This window comes from Clavelina lepadiformis, chromosome 3, assembly GCF_947623445.1.
Source record: "Clavelina lepadiformis chromosome 3, kaClaLepa1.1, whole genome shotgun sequence".
Classification (NCBI taxonomy): domain Eukaryota; kingdom Metazoa; phylum Chordata; class Ascidiacea; order Aplousobranchia; family Clavelinidae; genus Clavelina; species Clavelina lepadiformis.
Window position 1 is genome coordinate 9,980,343 of NC_135242.1, and position 19,658 is coordinate 10,000,000.

At 33.2% G+C, this 19,658-nt stretch overlaps 2 protein-coding genes across 7 annotated transcripts in view; one reads left to right on the plus strand and one right to left on the minus strand.

Moving 5' to 3' along the window:
* The first annotated feature begins 3,645 nt into the window (after nucleotides 1-3,645).
* Nucleotides 3,646-4,170, plus strand: LOC143449811 (protein FAM200C-like). Its single transcript, XM_076950138.1, has one exon. It carries the CDS (start codon nucleotides 3,646-3,648, stop codon nucleotides 4,168-4,170), a length of 525 nt encoding a protein of 174 aa, XP_076806253.1.
* Nucleotides 4,171-13,064: 8,894 nt separating this feature from the next.
* The window catches only part of LOC143449147 (uncharacterized), a 34,009-nt gene continuing 27,415 nt past the window's right edge, over nucleotides 13,065-19,658 (minus strand). For 5 of the 6 annotated variants that reach the window (XM_076949238.1, XM_076949236.1, XM_076949235.1 and 2 more), the window contains 7 exons: nucleotides 19,280-19,411; nucleotides 18,153-18,277; nucleotides 17,595-17,814; nucleotides 17,311-17,498; nucleotides 16,953-17,085; nucleotides 13,622-13,703; nucleotides 13,065-13,316 (listed from right to left, as the gene is read on the minus strand). In XM_076949238.1, the coding sequence (XP_076805353.1) occupies nucleotides 13,151-13,316; nucleotides 13,622-13,703; nucleotides 16,953-17,085; nucleotides 17,311-17,498; nucleotides 17,595-17,814; nucleotides 18,153-18,277; nucleotides 19,280-19,411 (1,046 nt within the window). In that variant the 3' untranslated portion in view covers nucleotides 13,065-13,150. Of the gene's footprint in view, nucleotides 13,317-13,621; nucleotides 13,704-16,952; nucleotides 17,086-17,310; nucleotides 17,499-17,594; nucleotides 17,815-18,152; nucleotides 18,278-19,279; nucleotides 19,412-19,658 lie in introns of those variants that run through there. The other variant, XM_076949240.1, reaches the window with a different exon arrangement.

Genomic DNA, 19,658 nt, shown 5'->3' on the forward strand with positions numbered 1-19,658 from the left:
TTAGTAACGCTCAAAGTACATTTAGTAAGCTGTCAAAGCATGCTAATCAATCATATATCGGTACTGTAATACAAAAAAATTAGTCGATGCTTGTAAATTTTCTTTTGTACGACTTTCTGGAATGTGATGCAGCCAAGCAGTCACGTTGGAGACTCCAACAGTAGTCGGCCATCATATGGGCATCCCACCTGCCCTGATACCTCTCTTCCATGACCTTAATGTCCTGGTGGAACCTTTCTCCCTGCTCTTCACTTAGATCACCAAGGTTTGCAGGAAAACGATCTAAGTGGCTGAAGAGATAATGAACCTTGATACTCATCTTCACACTCAAATCTTTCAACTTGGAAAGCATATCTTCCACCAATTCTTGGTAATTTTCAGCTTTTCGGTTACCAAGAAAGTTCTGTGTGACTAAAACAAACGATTGCCAAGCAGCAGACTCTGTGTCTGTCATGGACTGCACAAAACACACATCTTTTATGAGTTTGCGGATCTGAGGGCCATCAAAAATGCCTGCTTTAAGCTTTTCGATGGTCAAAGCAGGAAATGTTCTGCAAATATAGTTGAAGCAATCCCCAGTTGCAGGCAAGGCTTTCACATATTGCTTCATCAAACCAAGTTTTATGTGCAGCGGTGGAATGATGATCTTCTCTCTAGCAACTAAAGGTTCATTTATGATGTTACCTTCACCTACTCTCATGGAATCTCTAAGTGGCCACCCTTTCTTCACCCAGTGATCAGTGCGCGCTCGGCTATCCCACAAGCAGATAAAACATGGGTATTTTGTATAGCCGCTTTGCTGGCCAAGCAAAAAATTTACCATCTTCAAGTCTACACAGATTAACCATTGGTGAGAGTCATAATCCAGTTTCTGTAATACCGTTTTAATGTTGTTGTACTCTTCTTTTAGTTTTGTTGAGTGGCCAATTGGGAGAGATGCATATCTGTTACCATTATGTAGCAATACACATTTCAAACTCCTTTTCGAACTGTCTATGAATAAGCGCCACTCTTGAGGTCTATATTGTGGCACTCCCATTTTCAGCAGAAGCCCTTCGATGTCTTTGCAGTAAACAAGTTCATCTTGTTGGCTAAAATACGGAAGTAATTCTTTCTCTCTTGTACGGTAGAATGTTATTGAAGATCGCTCAGCTCCTCCTGCTTGAATGGCTCTGGAATGAATGGACTGCTTTCGAACACACTTCCACTGCTCTCACTTGCAGAGCTTTCTACCTTTTCATGAAACTCATCATTTTCCAAGGATGTGTCAGGTAAATCACTAAATTTAGGCACAGGTACTTCCTCAGAGTGAGGCACAGGTCGCCGAGCAGATTCTAAATTTGAGTAATTCCAAGTATTCTTTTTACGACGATTAAACCCCTTTAGGTCTACCAAACAGAAGTAGCAGTCATTAAAATGGCTTTTTGGTTCTCTCCAGACCATCGGTACACCAAACTTGAGATTTTTAAGGGTACCTTTAGTCCACTTTCTCAATCTTTCTACACATGCTTTGCAGACAATATGAGGTGCCCATGGCTTGTCTTGGTCACCAAGCTTCACTTTAAAATACGAAAGATACACCTTCCTCACAAAATCGGTAATAGCTTTCCTTTGGTCTTTGAAGGTATATTCCCCACAGATATAACAAAACTTGTCAGGATCATTGCGACAGCTTCTTCGTGATGAACTCATAACTCTTAAATACAACTGCGCAAACTGAACGAAAATGTGACAGGTTGTCAATTCAGTCACAGGAAAATGCATCCTCCCAGTGACAAGGCCTAAGCATATTGTCAAACTTCCACTAATGAACTCAATTCTCACTTGAATTACAAAAAACCTCCACGTTTTCCAAACTTAGTTATGTGAGCAATAGCTTGAACTTGACTCGTGGTATTCCTTTCTCTGGCTACAGAACTATTAAACTCTGATTACAACATCTTTAGTCTACAACGATATAGCTATAAAATGAGATATTGATATGATGTGATAACTGAAGGGAGTACTCTACACTGTACATGTGGTGAACAATACAAAGAAACTGTAGCTTATCAGAATGATGCCGAAAATGGAGTGTTTTCAATGCCTTGTTTCTGAAGTAATGGGATGCTACAATAACAAATAGACATAGTGGAGTATCTGGTCCAAAATAAGTAATGCATACTGCCTAAGAGACATTTCCAATATGCATTTTACTGATGCTTGTGTTCACAATTGGCAGATACTAAAGTTAACGATTTTTCTCTTGTCAAAAATAAAAAACATCGATATCTCAAAAACTAGAGCCAATTCAAAGAAACGAATGTTATTTTCGGACTCAGCAGCCCAAAATTACCCAGAAACCATCAAAATATCTTTGGCACTCAAAAAAAATGTTTTTTTTGTTGGCCAGTGTTATCATCATATTTTTCATTGATATGCTTAACTTTTTCATAATCATTGAGTAATCTATGAAAATATTCCCAAATGAAATTTTGAACAAAAATACATTTCCAATCATCAGCAACAGTCATTTTGAAATACCCACCTCCATTTAAAACACCCAACCCAAGAACTTGTGTAATAGTATAAACAATATATCCATCAATGCTTCCAGCATATTCTTTATTCATTGGGTGAAAGTAAAATTCACAATTTTTAATAATAATCTCATTCCTCATGTTTTTTTTATTATCATGCAAAGTATAAAAACAACTTAAAAATAATATATCCTATAATAAAAGGATATTTCAGACTAGTCGACAAAACAAAATTACAATTTTGAAAATAATAAAAATGAAGATTTAGATCAGGGGTTCTTAAACTGGGGGGCGTGTAAAATTCATAAGGGAGGCGCGAGAGATGACAAACTGTCTTTGAGCAATGACTAAACATGCTTTCTTGTGTTCCACTATAGGTTTATTTTTTCTGAAATTTTAAAGTGTGGCACAATGGCAATAACATTTTAGAAATTTCATTAGTGAAATACGTCAGTTGTAACGTCATAAGATTCCACAGTGTGGCTGCTGTATTTGTACCAAAACCGGAGTTCAGACCAATTAGAAAACACTACTAGACCTACCGTGGTACACTACAGTCTCCGGAGTAACCAGTGGTATAGTAGGCAAAGTGCTTTGGAAGTAAATCACGAAGTGTTAGCCTCGTAGCAGTTGCCAGCGCGACTGCGTAAGAAAGCTGTTGTAATTGTTATTGCCCCCATTGTATGAAAAAGCTATTCCTGCTGACTAGAAGCAATGTCAGCCAATATTAAAGTCATAAAGTGAAGTAAAACTTAAGCTTAGTATTGATTTAATAACCAGGTATAAAACTAATTGTATTGGCACAAAATACGTGGAAAGAGAAAGTATGACAGAAGTTATCTGAAGTATGACTTTATAGATGCCACAGTGAACGGAAAAGTTGTACCGCAATGCGTGATATGCTTTGAAAATCTAAGCAACAACGTTTTGAGACCAAGTTGTTTGCAGTTTCAACTTCAAACGAAAAACCCTGGACCATCAAGCAATCAAAAAACCATCAAGATAAACTTTTGGATTTTTTTGAAGCAAGAAAAATTCTTTCAAAAAAATGAAGACTGCGAGTAGTGAGCGCTTTCGCCAGTCATCCTCTGCGTAAGTAGTGGAAGCGTCTTTCAAAATCGCTCACATGAGTGCTCAAGAAAAAAAACTCCACAACATTGGCGAAACGTTAATAAAACAGTGTATGTTAAAATTAATTACTCTGGTGTTGGGAGAGACAAACAGCAAGAAGCTTGCGAAAATTCCTCTCTCTGATTCTGCCATTAACACACGCATCGATGAGCTCGCAATGGATATTGAGATTCAAGTTCTTGAAAGATACATGCATCATCTTCTTTCGCCATTCAATCAATGTGATGAGACAACTGATGTTGCCCAATCGCCTCAGTTGTTGGTCTATGTTCGTTTTGTCGGATCTTCTTCGATAGAAGAGGAAATGCTGTTTTGTAGACCCTTAGAAATGACTACAAAAGTAAAAGATGTGTTCAGAGTTGTCGCCACGTTTTTTGGCAACAATGGTATAAAATGGGAGAAACTTGTGGGTGTCTGCACTGATGGTGCCCCAGCAATGCTTGGATGTCGAAGTGGATTTATTTCAAGGATGAAGCAGAAAAGTCCCAATGCAGTTGGATCTCACTGCGTGATCCACTGAGATGCCTTGGCTTCCAGGACTTTATCTGCTGCAATGAAAGACAAACCTGCAATAATAATACAAGCCGTCAACTTTGTCAAAACAAGTGCTGTCAATACGAAAGTGTTTTACAACTTGTACAAGGCCATGGATTCCAGAAGACTTTGTTGCTTCATATATCTGTTCGGTGGTTATCAAAAGGTAATATGTTAGTCTTCGTATATGACATGAGAGATGAAAAGCAGCTATTTCTTGAAGCTCGTGGGTAACAGGATCTCCTACAATTTTCATCAGAGCGATATCGGCTGGCGTTGATGTACCTCGAGAACATTTTTCAGGCCCTTCAAAGCCTACTAGAATACTAACCGTATCGATGACTATGATGCCATCCATGCTTTCGTGGCGAAGCTGGGGCTGTGCAGGGCATCGCCGAGTTCAAAAAGGAAACGCAGCTTCATTTCCTAACCTAGATACTGCTCTCGAGAACAAAGGAATTAAACTGGAGGGTGAGCTTAAGATTGAAGTTGAAACCCATGTTCGACTTTTAAAACAGGAATTCGAACGATATTTCCTAGTCTTGGGTGACACTGAACTTCCAGAATAGAAAATGACAAGGAATCCCTTTCGGCGTAACGAGGACATTCTTCTAGACGATTTGCAGGAAGAATTTTTGGAAATGAAGTGCAAATCCACTGCAAAATACGACTTTGAAACAATGCCACTGACTGATTTCTGGGCGAAATATTGACACATATGTAAGAGTGTGGCTATACGTACACTTGTTTCATTTTCATCGACTTACCTATATGAAAGTGACGTTTCTACACTCGTGAATGTAAAGACAAAACCTAGAAACAAACTTGACTGTAAAGTCGACCTGAGATGTGCATTATATGTTACAAAGCCTCGAATTAAACTTTTGATTTCTCAAAAACAGCTACATCCTTCCCATTGATGGAAGTTATTTGCGAATAGATTGTTCTTCTATTTAAAACTTTTTTTTTAGATTTTATCGGATTTTTTAGATACCGTCAAGGGGGGCGTGACTCAAAAAGTTTAAAAAAACCTGATTTAGATGATTTGATAGATAAATTAAAAAATTGTAAATTTGAAAATACTAATAAATCCCAAAAAATTGGAAATCTGGTGGTTCTGTCACGCTAAATTCTTCAGTCCAGGAAACCTTCTGTTCTTACGGTTAATCAAAATGCCAATCTCTGTTCTTCTAACTTTTAATAGCATTCAATGTAGAATAAAAACAACGTTCTTTATTATCCTTCTATAAAAAAAAACAGTCCTACTTGCACAACCAAAAACGTAGAATAAAAACATCAACTCTTTTTCATCTCACGGTTAGATTCTAACCACCATGATTAGTCGGTGAGCTAAAGAATCGCGGGCAGCGTAACATGCTTCCGAGAGTGGAGTTGTAGATTAAAACAAATACGTGTACATATATCTAAAAACGATAAAAAGGGTTACAAGTGTCGATAGTTGCAAACGGGAAAATAAGACACACATCGTGGACATGGAAACAAACCATAAAAGCTTATATCATGCGCAAGCATGGATGTATAGAATACATTTATTGTAAAAACATATAAAACATACATGTCAAATAATGTGAAATTTGGTGACACTTCAAATACTAATAAAAATGGATTATCATATGAAGCATTAACAGATTTAACAAATAAATGAAAAGTATGAGATGACAGAGCAAATGCAAAGGAAACCATATTTGTAAATCATCCAAATCAATCATTTATGTATGTAAAACAATCAAAATTATTTAAGTATATATTGAAAAAAAGTATATGTTGTATGTTGAAAAAAAATTCAACAAACAAACGGTTCAGTTTGTGAAAAAATGCAATTTGTATTTAAAATTTGGCAATTTAGTACAACATTTCCAGAATATAAAATTATCTATATTTATTTTTTATCAGAATAGTTTAAAAATAATTGAAAATTGGAAATTCAATATTTAAAAATAAAAAAGTTCCAGTATTTTTGAGAAATACTAAAATATATAAAGATGATATTATCAATTACGTTAGTAATTATAAATAATAATGTTTTAAGTTCGTAAAATAACTTAAAAAAATAAAATTTCTTTAATATAAAAAGATGAGTGAAGTTTCCAAAGTAAGTTTACTCAAAAAAAATTTGAAAAATTATACAAAATTTTATGAGATTGACATCATTTATAAAAAGTATCCATTAAAACAGCTAAAATTTACGAAGAATGCTGTAGGAAATGAAATACTGTTAAACCTAAGAAAAATGAAAGGTGTGAAACCATTAATCACTCTCAAAATCATCTTTAAAAATCCAAAACTAAGGGAGATAAAATTAATGTTTGAAAAAGAAAAAGAGAAACGAAAAATTATAAAAGAAAAAGATGGATAGATATTCAAACCCGCATTTTTTAGCAGTAAACCAATTGAAATATATACTAAGAATGAAATTGATGACATGATAAAAAAAGCTGCAAATCAATTAATAGAAAAAATTGCCAACTGACTTTGAGAAGGCTCAGGGTGGATAATTCATTCTGATGATGCTCATTATCTTAACATTGTAAAATAATACCTCTAAAGAGGTTATCTTATATTGATTTATTAAAACAACATAAAAATCCTATGAAAGGTTTGATAAATATTAAGAATAATGATGATGAGTGTTTCAGAGGTTGTCATTTAGCAGAAGTATTTGCTGATAACGTAATCGTGATAGAATAAGTCATTACAAAAAATATGTTAACTCATTGAATTAAGATGGTATAACATTTCCAGTTACAGTCAAACAATACCAAAAATTGAAAAACAAAATAACATTAGTATTAATGTATTTGGTTATGAAATTAAAGAACCCTATTCTTTGTATGTTTCTAAAAAAGTATTTCAAACCGAAGGTCCTTTAAAGAGAACAACCCTTGATTTGTTATTGATAAATGAAACTCAAAAACAATATAATGTTTGTCTAAAAGACTTTAATAGATGATTCTTATTTAATCAAAGTAAACACCAACACATAAAACACTTCTGTAGATGCTGCTTGAAATTTTTTAGAACTGGGGTTTCTTCAAGAACATACATCAGATCGCATTTTTATTAACGGAAAGCAAGCTAAACAAATGCCTAAAAAAAGTAGTTCTGTTAATTTCCAAAACTTTCACAAACAATTACAAGTTCCATTTGTTATATATGCTGATTTTGAAGCAATAACTAAAAAGATTGACAGCTATCAAGCAGATGATACAAAGTCTTATACTGAAATATATCAAAAACATATTGATTGTGGATATGCTTATAAACTAGTTTACTGTTATGATGATAAATTCAGTAAACCAATTAAATTATATAGGAGTGACGCGGAGTGTGCTCTTGGAGTAAAAATTCTGTTTATAAAATTTTTGAAGCTATGTTGAAAGAGTTTAAATATAGTCAAAAAAAGAAGAAGAGTAGTTCAATCAACCTATGAATTTAACGTATGATGATAAAGAAAACTTTAAAGCAGTAATAAATTGTCACATTTGTAATAGAAAATTCAAAGAAACTGATGAAAAGGTTAGAGACCACTGTCATATTACAAGAAAATACAAAAGTGTAGCACATAACAAATGTAATCTGAATTTTAGATTGACTGATAAAATACTTGTAATTTTCCATAATTTAAGAGGTTATAATTCACATTTTATCTTGTAAGAAATAGAAAAATTTAGTGAAAATATCGATGTAATCCCAAACAACATGGAAAGATACATGGCTTTTTTCTTAGAGAAACATTTGAAATTGATTGATAGTTTTCAGTTTGTGAGTAGTTCATTAAAGAATTTAGTTAAAAATATAACAAAAGATGATATGAAGTATACATCACAGGAAATAGACGCAAAGCGCCCTACGAGTGATAACATCACATTCATGAAAGGAAAAGGTGTTAAACCCTACGATTACATGGATAGTTCTGATAAATTTAATGATATAAATCTCCCACCAAACGAAGAATTTTATAGTAAATTTAATGAAGACGATATAGACAGACAAAGATTATGGACACGCTCAAAATGTATGGAAAACGTTTAATTTTGAAATCTATGGGGGAATATTATGACTTGTATTTTAAATCAGATGTTTTGTTATTACCAGATGTATTTAAAAAATTTGATTATCATTGAAATAAACCATCAAACTACATTACATACTTAGATGCAAACAATTTATATGGTTCGGCAATGAGTCAAAATGTACCTACAGGCGGTTTTAAATGGTTGTCAGAAGAAAAAGTTAATAAAATAGATTTAGTGAGATCAAACAAAAAAAGAATAATATTAGAAGTTGGTTTAGAATATCCCGAGAAATTACATGAAGAAGACAATGATCCATTAGCTCAAGAGAAAATGAACATTGAAGATTATATGCTTTCAGATTATTGCAAAGAAATAAAATCAAGATTTGGAGTAGAAGTTAGCGGAATTAAAAAATTGGTACCTAACTTGAAAGAGAAGAAAAACTATGTTCTTCACTGCAAACACTTGGAACTATACCTTTCATTAGGTATGAAAATTTCAAAAATACATCGCATATTAGAATTTAATCAATCACCATGGTTAAAGAAACATATTGATTTCAATACACAAAAGAAGAAAGATGCAAAGGCAAATTTTGAGAAAAATTTCTTTAAAGTTATGAATAATAATTCAGTTTTTGGTAAAACAATGGTAAATTATCGTAAAAGAATTAACGTTAATTTAATTAAAGACCCAGAAAAATTATCAAACAACTTTCTAAACTAACTTTTGTTAGCTGTAAAATATTTAATGAAAACCTTGTAGCTGTACATAAGTTGAAAGAAAAATTGATTGTCAATCGACCAGCTTATGTAGGAATAGGTATTCTAGAACTTTCAAAAGCATTGATGTATGATTTTTATCAAAAATACATCAAAAAGAAATATGGTAAAAAAGCAAAACTCTTATTCACATATACAGATTCATTAACATATGATATCGAAAGCGAAGATGTATACAAAGATTTCTGGGTTGACAAAGAAAAGTTTGATTTTGGTAATTACAATTGAAACTCACAATTTTATGATTCCAAAAAAAGAGAGTAATTGGTAAAATGAAAGATGAAACTGGAAAAATATTAAACAACAAGATTATTTAAATACATTAAATACAAAAGAACAAATATTTCATAAGATGAGAACTGTAAGTAACTAACCATAATCAACTTTATTCAATAGAAATCAACAAAAAATCCCTTTCATGTTTTGATAATAAAAGATATATTCTTGAAGATGGTATAACTACTTTAGCTTACGGTCATAAAACTATTTTCAGATAAATTATTTTATATTATAAAAGAAATGGATGAAAATTTAAACATTAACAAGAACTGGACTTGTAATGATTATAATTATGAATATGACGTAGGGCGCCTTCGGGATGCAAAGTGCCCTGCGGGTGGAAGATTTTAAAAATGTTGTGAAAATGAAGAAATTCTCAACAATAGAATTCTCAGAATAATAGAACTCGACACGTTAAAAAGAAACTGTTTTTTTTTACTTACTCCATATTAAATGGAAATATTTATGGAGGTTTGGAGTATGATTTTGAAGTGGCTCAATTTTGATAAATCTTCTATTTATGCTATTAATCTAGAACAAAGTAAATACAAATTTGTGAGAGAACAAAAAACCTGAAAACTTATAAGCTACCAGTAGAAGAACTTAATGACAAACTGATAATAGTTTTTGATGATATAAAACTGGATAGCAAAAACATGAATAAACTAAAAGAATATATCTGCCTTCCCAGGAATAGAAATTGCAATTGTATTTATCTCACACAATCATATTTTGATACTCTGCAATATATCAGAAGAATTACTAATTGCTTTTTACTTTTCCATATTTTAAATAATAAAGATATCAGACTCCGATGAGTAAAGCTATAACAAAAGAAGAATTATATAATTACCATCAATTTATCACGAAGCAACTAATGAACCATACAATTTTATGGTATTGGATAAAAAAGCTAAGCATAAATCTTTTCGTTATAGAAAGTCCTTTGTCAATTTTTATACTTAGGTATTAAAATGCTTATAGTATATTTAGTCATTGCTCAAAGACAGTTTGTCATCTCTCGCGCCTCCCTTGTGAATTTTACACGCCCCCCAGTTTAAGAACCCCTGATCTAAATCTTCATTTTTATTATTTTCAAAATTGTAATTTTGTTTTGTCGACTAGTCTGAAATATTCTTTTATTATAGGATATATTATTTTTAAGTTGTTTTTATACTTTGCATGATAATAAAAAAACATGAGGAATGAGATTATTATTAAAAATTGTGAATTTTACTTTCACCCAATGAATAAAGAATATGCTGGAAGCATTGATGGATATATTGTTTATACTATTACACAAGTTCTTGGGTTGGGTGTTTTAAATGGAGGTGGTTATTTCAAAAAGACTGTTGCTGATGATTGGAAGTGTATTTTTGTTCAAAATTTCATTTGGGAATATTTTCATAGATTACTCAATGATTATGAAAAAGTTAAGCATATCAATGAAAAGTATGATGATAATAGATTAGAAAACTTACGCATATTAACAAGAGCAGGTGATGAGCAAAATGAATCAAATCAAATTAAAACTTTCTGGAAATACATGTATAAGTCATCTTTGACAATATTGCTTAAGGTAAAAAATTACTTTAAAAAATACTATGCTAACATTTTTTTAAATATCATAAAAGTCGCGTGATCTAAATTGTACTTGAATCCTCTCAGCACGGTCTACTAATTTTCTAAATATGAGTGGTATCATAACCTTTCAAATTACACGTGCTAGCTAAAATGAAATAATTAATGTTAAATATGAATTAATACGAAGCTAGATTAGTAACTCTAATCATTCACTGTAATCGTCACTATCATATCCCCAGTGGTCATAATTGTCATTTTGTTCCCCACCGCAATGGACAGCAAATGACCTTCGAATATTAGGATTTAAAAGAATTTTGTCATTTTCATGATTTCCATTTTATTAAGTTGAATATTCATCTTTTATATTATATGGTATTTTATTTTTAAACCATTTTTATACTTTAAGAAATTTTATATATAAAGCATGATGAATAACATTATGACTCATAGACTCACGCATCGTTAAAATCACTTGTTATATTCTTTCTTTTTTTTTTCTTTAACTTGTTTTTATACTTACAGAAACTGATATAATACTCTACCGGAACTTGCACAAAGACAAGATCGGTAGCCCAGGCTCGAGCGATGAGGAATCATTGCAGAATTTAAGGTGTGGAAAGACTTTCCTCGGCCTGAATATAAAGTTTGTGATGCCATGCCGCACTAGTTTGCTGGACAACTTTTCATGCTATTCACATTGCTGTATTTAGGATTAACCTATATTTAAAGCCTTCCTCGCCGACTTTTTGGGTTTGTACAATGCTCCGTGTACAATCGAATGGAGTGTTACATTGCCAATAGAGTTAAAAATATTAACAAAAAATTGTGTTTTCAATCTTATCCACCTCACAACAGTGTAAGTACGCAAATGTACGGCCTACTAGTTACTCCAGGTCAAACGATCGCATGCAACAATGACATCAGTCCCTAAGATTTTATTAGCGATGTGTGTATAAAAAAGGAACATCGAGAGCTGGAAGTTGGCAGTAAAGTTAAATTATGTATGAATAATTTCAAAACAAATCTTTTTCAGGACGATACAAAGTTAATGGTCAGATCACGCAAAACCAATGAAAAAATATTTCTAGACACTTTATTTCAATCTTTAGCCCTATAAATCACTCACTCACAGTTTCCACTTCTATGTAGATACAAAAAAGCCCACATTCTTGTGTCCATAACAGCACTCGATTAGTTTTCAACTAAATATAAAGCAAAGAGATAAGCCATCGTCTTGTTATGATATGATATCTTCGTTACTTCGCTATTTCTTTGTCACTTCAACATTCTGTCACGCTCTTTTTAATGGCAGTGTTATTCACGGAACCAATATTGAGAAAACTGGATTTGCTTTGGATAACTGCGCAACACATATTACGGATGAGCTTGCCTCGGCCATGGCTCGACGCGAGGGTAAGCGTGAAAACGCCAAACTTGTACAACCAATTAGCGTTGCTTGAGAATCATCAAAAATCAGAGAGACGAATTTCATCCACACCGTGTTCATCATCTGCACTACATTTTTTCGACTTTTTCCTTTACACGCTGATGCGTACAGTCTCACAAACTGCAATGCACTGGATTAGCACAATATATTGATTTGAGCAGAAACTATGGAGTTATGATTGAAACCATTATGGTAACTTTTACAATTTTCGGCATTATTGCCTGTCAAAATATTAGATAACTCCAAATAACGTTTGGTAGCTAATTTGCTTGAATTATTTCCAATTTTATCTCGACTGTGTAAACATTTTAAATAGGTCTAGGCTTGGTTTGCTTACGTTGTGGCAAAACAAAAAAATCCTGAGGTCGTAAAATATGGTCGATAAATCAGTATCTCAGTCCTCTCCTTTCATATGCCATATGCTTCTGACATATGCTTCTGACCGCTAAAAGAATTCTTTCTAAATGCTGTTAATATAAGAGCCTAACAAAAATTGCTATGTCCATCTGTCACTGTGTCCATTAATGCATATGTGGAAGCGGGATCTCGCTAGGAAACGTTTCTACGTGTAGAAGATTTGCGATCAAATTTTGATAGGTAGGCTACAAGTTTTTCATTTACTTGCTTTCATTGCACTTAAACAGTACCCACGAACATGAACAGAGTGACTTGTACATCAACATATATACCTGTTGTAACCAACAGTTCACACAATTCTGCAAGTTACAGTCAATTAGGCCCACAGACCTCGTTTGCCTGTTTACAAATTTTAGTTGCAAGTTTTATTAAACGTTTTAAAATCCACCTTAGGTAACACCCTGCACGAAATCATCCTATTCATAGCCAGTTTCTACCACCAAATTTGCTTAAACATTCAACAAAATAGGCAACTAAAGCTGATATCAGGATAAAATTATTCTTTGAAGGTTTCCCTTTGGTGGATTTGTTGCATTCTGTTGGAATTTCTGATACAGTTGGAGGATCCGACCAACAGCGGAAAAAGCTTCAAAACAAACAAAAATTTTTATAAAAACTACAGTAAATCTATGGTGGTTTTTTAAATATGGCAATACAAAACATATCATGTCAACATGTGAAAGCGCAGTATAACAAACTTAAACGGGATAAACAAACGCTGAAATCGTTTAAAGCATGTCAAAACTATGAACGAAAACTCATTTGCCAAGCACAAGACACAACAACCATTCAAATTCCGGTTCGAGTATCAGCAAAGATCTCAAAAGGAAGTTCAATAAAATTTATAGCGTCTAATCAAATCTAGTTTATTGTCTTAAATAATTAATTTACTTGTAAGTTAGATCTCGAGGAATTTGCGGTTCCGTATCCATAGCTGGCCAGAAAATGTTTCCTTTGAGAAAGTAAGGTTTACCTGTTTTTAAAAATGGATTAGACAATTATAATTTGGTCAAACATCAGAAAAACAAGGTTGCAATAAAATCAACACAAGAATATGATCGCATCCTATGGGAATACAATAATACCTGTTATCAATCTGAAATGAAGAGAACGGTGTCATTGAAGGATGGGACAATTTTAAAATATTGAAAACTACATATTTCATTTTAATCTGTTCCCAGTTTGGCAACGTATTGTCTATTTTACAGGCACATAACAAAAATTACAAGTTAAATAAACACTTTGTTCTTGTGACAATATTTGTTAGACATAAGATAAGTTGCTTTAACTGTTCTTGTAAATAAGCGCAAAACTAAATCAAAATCTGGATGTAGTTACTTAAATTGGAGGAAAACCTTGGTTACGTTGGAGTTAGTATGTAGGCAATAAACTTTTTAGTTACGTTAAGAAACTCCTTATAGGATTAAGACGTATGATTTTTTGTCCAAAATAGTAGCAGCACATACTGCAAAACAATCCACCAGAATGGATTACCTTAACTAAGAACTAAAGAAAAGTCGGCCAGCAAAATACCCTGAAAGTCATGCTTAAAAGAGGACTTACTTCATTTATGGCATGGCGCTATAATCCATGATAACCGAGGTATAACAATAGTTAATCAGGGTACTAGGAGAAGCAAAACAAAAACGGCAACGAGCTGCAAACACAATGAACTTCAAAGAGCAAAACGATATGAGAAGAATGAAAAAGTGAACAGACTTATATATTGCTCCATCTACTGTGAAAAACAAAGCTACTTCTTGGCCTTATTTACTTTTTATTCTGCATTTAGTAACAGGTATGTATATAATCTGAAATGATGTATGCTGTACAACGTCTAGATCCCAAATTGATGTGTTTAAAAGAAAACAGTGCCTCTTAAAACAAACAGTCACCCCACTAAAACACCACCTAGGAAAAGCAAAGTTTATTTCTCTTTTTATTACAAACCAGTATCAAAACAAAGCTTTTTTGGTTTACCTATCACTGGATGGAATAACCATTTTCCTAATCAATAAAAATCTCTTTATCACTGCCCCTTAAAACAAACAATGACCCCACTAAAACACCACCTAGCAAACTAAAGTTTGTTTCTCTTCTTATTACAAACGAGTATCAAAACAAAGCTTTTTTGGTTTACCTATCGCTTGACGGAATAACCATTTTCTTAATCATTAAAAATCTCTTTATCACTCTATCTATTTGTGAAAGGAGATACTACTTGTTTTGTAGTTACTAATAAATTGCTCTTAAAACTCACACTATTCTTGCTTCTGTGGCAACGAGTGATCCACCGTGTGTAGAATGCAATCTTAATTACGATTTGTGAACACCAAGTGGTTAATTATGTTTTGTTGCACATTGCTGTTCTGTGTTCTTTGCAGTGTTATTATTGCTAAATTTCAGAGTGCTGTGCAGACTACAACAGGGTTGTCCAAACTTTTTCACTGAGGGCAATGTTAGCTCGTGTCCAGGCCACTCACTATTTGTGAATATCGCTGCTAGCCTACAACACACTAAACATTGTAAAGACCATGAACAAAGGCATTGGCGGCAAAATTCATTTTCTAACTGAAAATGTTAAACAGTACGCTGAGAAAAATATCACCCTAAGCAATAAAACTTCATACAACTGTAGCGACTCGGTTGCCCTACAAGTCCAGGACTTTGGAGCCGGAGCCGGAGCCCAGGAGTCGTGCATTTTCAACGGAGCTGGAGCCAGAGCTCTACGTGAAATTCAAATGGAGCTGGAGCAGGAGCTGGAGCCAGTTGTTTTAAAAATAGCTCCGGCTCCGATGTATTTCATAAGATTTAAGATGCTCGATGAAAGAAGATTTGACAGAGGTAATATTATTCCTTCGTACGAATGGTTTTTGAACACTTCTTTGTGCAGAAATAAATGTTTTGTGTTCATTGATTGTGTTGTTTTGTTTGTGATTATTTTGGAACGCTAGATATTCCAAATTGAGCGTTTATCCTTAACCCTCAGTTTTTGACGTAATGGAGCCGGAGCAGTGGCATCAATGAGCTCCGGAGCTGGAACTGGAGCTAATTTATGATAAAAGAGAGCACCGGAGCTGGAGCAATTTAACATTTATGCCTGCTCCAAAGCCCTGCCTACAACTCTAACAGGTACCACAAACGCAAAGTTTACGCCGCCCAGCGCTATATAAAATAAAAAGCCATAGAAGAATTAATCTACTGATTTCATTGCAAAATAGGCGGATAAAGGATAGGAATACTTCAACGTTCTTCGTGGGAGCAGTGATGCGATGATATTATGGTTCTCATAATATTTTGATTAAGAATTATATATCAATGAAGATTTTTGCTTCATTTACGTGCATTCGAAAAGCTCCTTTGGTTATGCCATGTTTGATGTAACACATAATAGCAATTAACAGTTAACTGCAGTGTATCGGCACTACAGCATCTCGTTACAGATGGGACCATAGGAAATTACAATATGGTATTGTAAAGTTCATGTGATACATAATTTTTAAATTCTACGAAATATCTGCTCAATAACGTAACTTAGGTCACCTTACAAGTAACGAATGCAAGTTAATAATTGCCAATAAATGCTTGATAAAATAATTTGCACCTGAATAGTGTGAAGTTGCACAGTTTTATGCAAACCATATTGAAATAAAGTTTGTTTGACTTAAACTTTCAATGTTTGTTTCGTATTTCTTTAACTTTGATACAAAGTTACGTGTGAGCTCGATGATCGTCGCAGGTCAATAACAAACAGGTGTCGGGCTGTAGTTTGGACACCCCTGGACCACAACGTGATTTTTAGCCAATCATTAGCTTAGTTTAAGTCATGCAGCTACCATGGATTTTTCTATTCTATTACTTATTAATTATGAAGGATAAATAATACTCAGACGTTAGTAAGGCAATCGTTCCCTATCCTCCCTGCACCAAATCAAAGTTGTTTACTTGTTCTACGCCATTTTAAATAAATATACGATAATAACTATTGCCTCTTTTCATAAACAACATTAAAAGTTCTGATGTGCCAAAATCTTTTCATGCAGACCTCTTGGTAAGTTCTGATCAAATATTTAAGCATGTCTGTCGCAGTATATCATTATATCTACCATTTCGCACGAATGTTAGTGGCAACACCTTTCTCAAAATTTAAGTATTATGAAATATATCAAAATTAAATGTTACAAAAAATGCATTGTAATACCGTATGTAATTATGCATGTACCTCTATAGGGAAAGACAGCATCAAGATTGCAGGCTTTGATTCCATGCCAAAGCTCAATATCTATTCCATTAGCACTGCTGTCAATAACTTCAAAAAGTGCGTTCGAAGATGTGCGAAGATTTGTATCTACTTCCTATTAAAAAGATTTTGTTGTTAATTTTCTTACAAGACCAAAATGATATACACCTAGAAAAGTCTAATTATACTTTTAAAGAATTCATTATTTGTTTTAATTGTAGTTTCACGACGTGTAGTTTTTATTTTCGACAAGATTGCAAACAAAACTAATGGAAATTAATTATAAATAAACAAAGTGCCGTAAGCATTATCCAATGTACGAAAATTAATCAATACATACTTTAAATTGCCACACCCTCTTATCATGAAATAGGTTGTATATCTTGTTTTTGAAAGTGCTGCCAGTTTCAATGTATGCTGCATCTACTTCTGAAAATGGATATCCCTTAAACATATCAGTCACAAGTAAGTTTTGAGCGTGGATCATATATGGGCCATTCATTCTATACTCATCGACACTTCCATCATCTGCAATACACATCAATATTCCACAATATGCAATACCACTTGCAAATGTATAAATTTCATATACAATAATATCTCATATGACATGTCGCTATTCACTTTTGAAGACAAGATAAAAGTTTTGCGCCTGCAGGAGTACCATGATAGATTCCGATTTTTCAAACAACCCTGCTCTGTGATACTTGTAGACATTTGGTGGAGCCGTTTTTGGGTCAAAACGCCACATTAGTTTATTTCTGAGAGCTTCTGTTGTATTGAGCAGGCTAAGATTTATTTCATTTGTATTAATACGTGACTCCATGGGGAAGTAATAAGTGTCCTAGAGGTGAAAATGGTATTAGAGTTCTACAACTAAAAGTTATCATAACCGTAAGCAATACATCACTGAATATGTAAAAATATTTTTGCTATTATTAATAATGTTTATTATGCCACCTGTGTAAGATATTCTAATTTACATTCAATACATACTTTAGAAGTTAAATTTTAAAAACGTTACAAACAAAATTTAACGTAAAAGTATTCTAACCATTACAACTTGCACTTATCAATAAAACTTCAATGAATAAAAAGTTGCTGTCTGCCTCTCACAAAAGTGCCTGCAAAATGCTACTAAAAAATCTTGGAAGGATTTTTAAATGATTACAATTGTGTTACCTTGATGAAGTAAGCATGGAATGTATTGCCGTAATCAAATGTTGTAGCAACATTGTCAAATGAATGAATATCGCAGACTGTCTTTGGTGACGTTGGAGCAGTAGATGGTTTTTGACCAGTAACTCCTGTTAAGCACATGTCTTTAATAAAATGCACAAGTTAAAGTAATTGCTCAATACAAGTACTAGAACTGCACATCAAAAATTGGACTAAACTGTATTAAAACCAAGAACACTACAGCATTTTAAACAAGGTTGTATTAGTATTATGTTTGCCACCAGGTATAATGTCAATAACAAAGGATGTTCCTCTGGTGTTTAACTTCGTTTTAATTAGCGTACATTTCGCAGACCCAAGTGGTTGAGCCATGTAAAGGCAGGTTGATTTAGAACATGTCTGCCCTGACAATTACGAATTGACGAAAAACGATTTGATCAAGATCAATCTGCCCTGATAAAGTAGTGAAGTGCTACAAAAGTATATTAACGTATGAGTTTTTCTCTTTATGATTAGTCAATAGTAATCAGAAAAATATTGGAGTAAATAAGTTGCTGCTGTAGGTAGAAACACAAGGTAATGACTTGAATCAAGTGATATTTTCAAAATAAACAGCACTATACTATTTTACCAGCAAGACAATTGTGTTATGTTATGTATAGTTTAATATTGGAAAATATTTGAGCACTGAAAACTGCGTTGTTATGACTAGAGTTGGGATCCCGGGATATCTCGACCCTAAAGTCCCAAGATTTTAACCATTTTTTTATTAATTACAATCCTGAGATTAATTTTGTTAAAGCTCCATAATAGAAGATTTTTATCAACATTTAAAGAATCACAAGAAGTGAATATTTGAGCATGCACACCTCAAATGTATAAAAGCACTTCCTCGCATAAAATTTTCCCAAACTAGTAAAAAAAAAATTTTAATTTTTAAAACCTCTGTTCTAAATTTAGAAAATAGACCCATGTAAACTTCTTGAGTTGTAGTAGTGGTCCTGCTTAGTAATTAGTAAAGTGTCTAATCCAAATAGCTAAAGTACTTAATGACGCATGTCACCGAATAAAATAAGTGTAATTAACATTTAAGCAACCAATATTCCTATGATACACTCAGGGTGAATTACCTATACAAAAGCCACATGTCTTTTTGCAAAGACGGCTCATAACCTGTCCCTGTACTTGATCAGTGCACAACCCTTGCTGTTTCCAGTCTGGGCAGCTTGATCCAACGTTTACATCATCAGAACATTCAAGCTCTAAATAACAAAGCAAAAAAATTACAAAAGCTCATTTTGTTACTAACAGCTAAATATAGTATATAGTAAAATACAAACAATCAATTGCTTTTAAAATAATATAATACTTTCCCAAAACATGCAGAATGTACAGAATTCCATATACAAATAAATTTAAGACTTACAAGTTATACAAAGGCGCAGCAATCATGTGATTAACTTTACAAGTCCATTACAAGCACCCACCAAAATACCGAATTGTAAACAC

Coding starts and splice junctions, on each gene's coding strand:
- LOC143449811 (XM_076950138.1), top strand. CDS start 3,646: ATGAGTGCTCAAGAAAAAAAACTCCACAACATTGGCGAAACGTTAATA.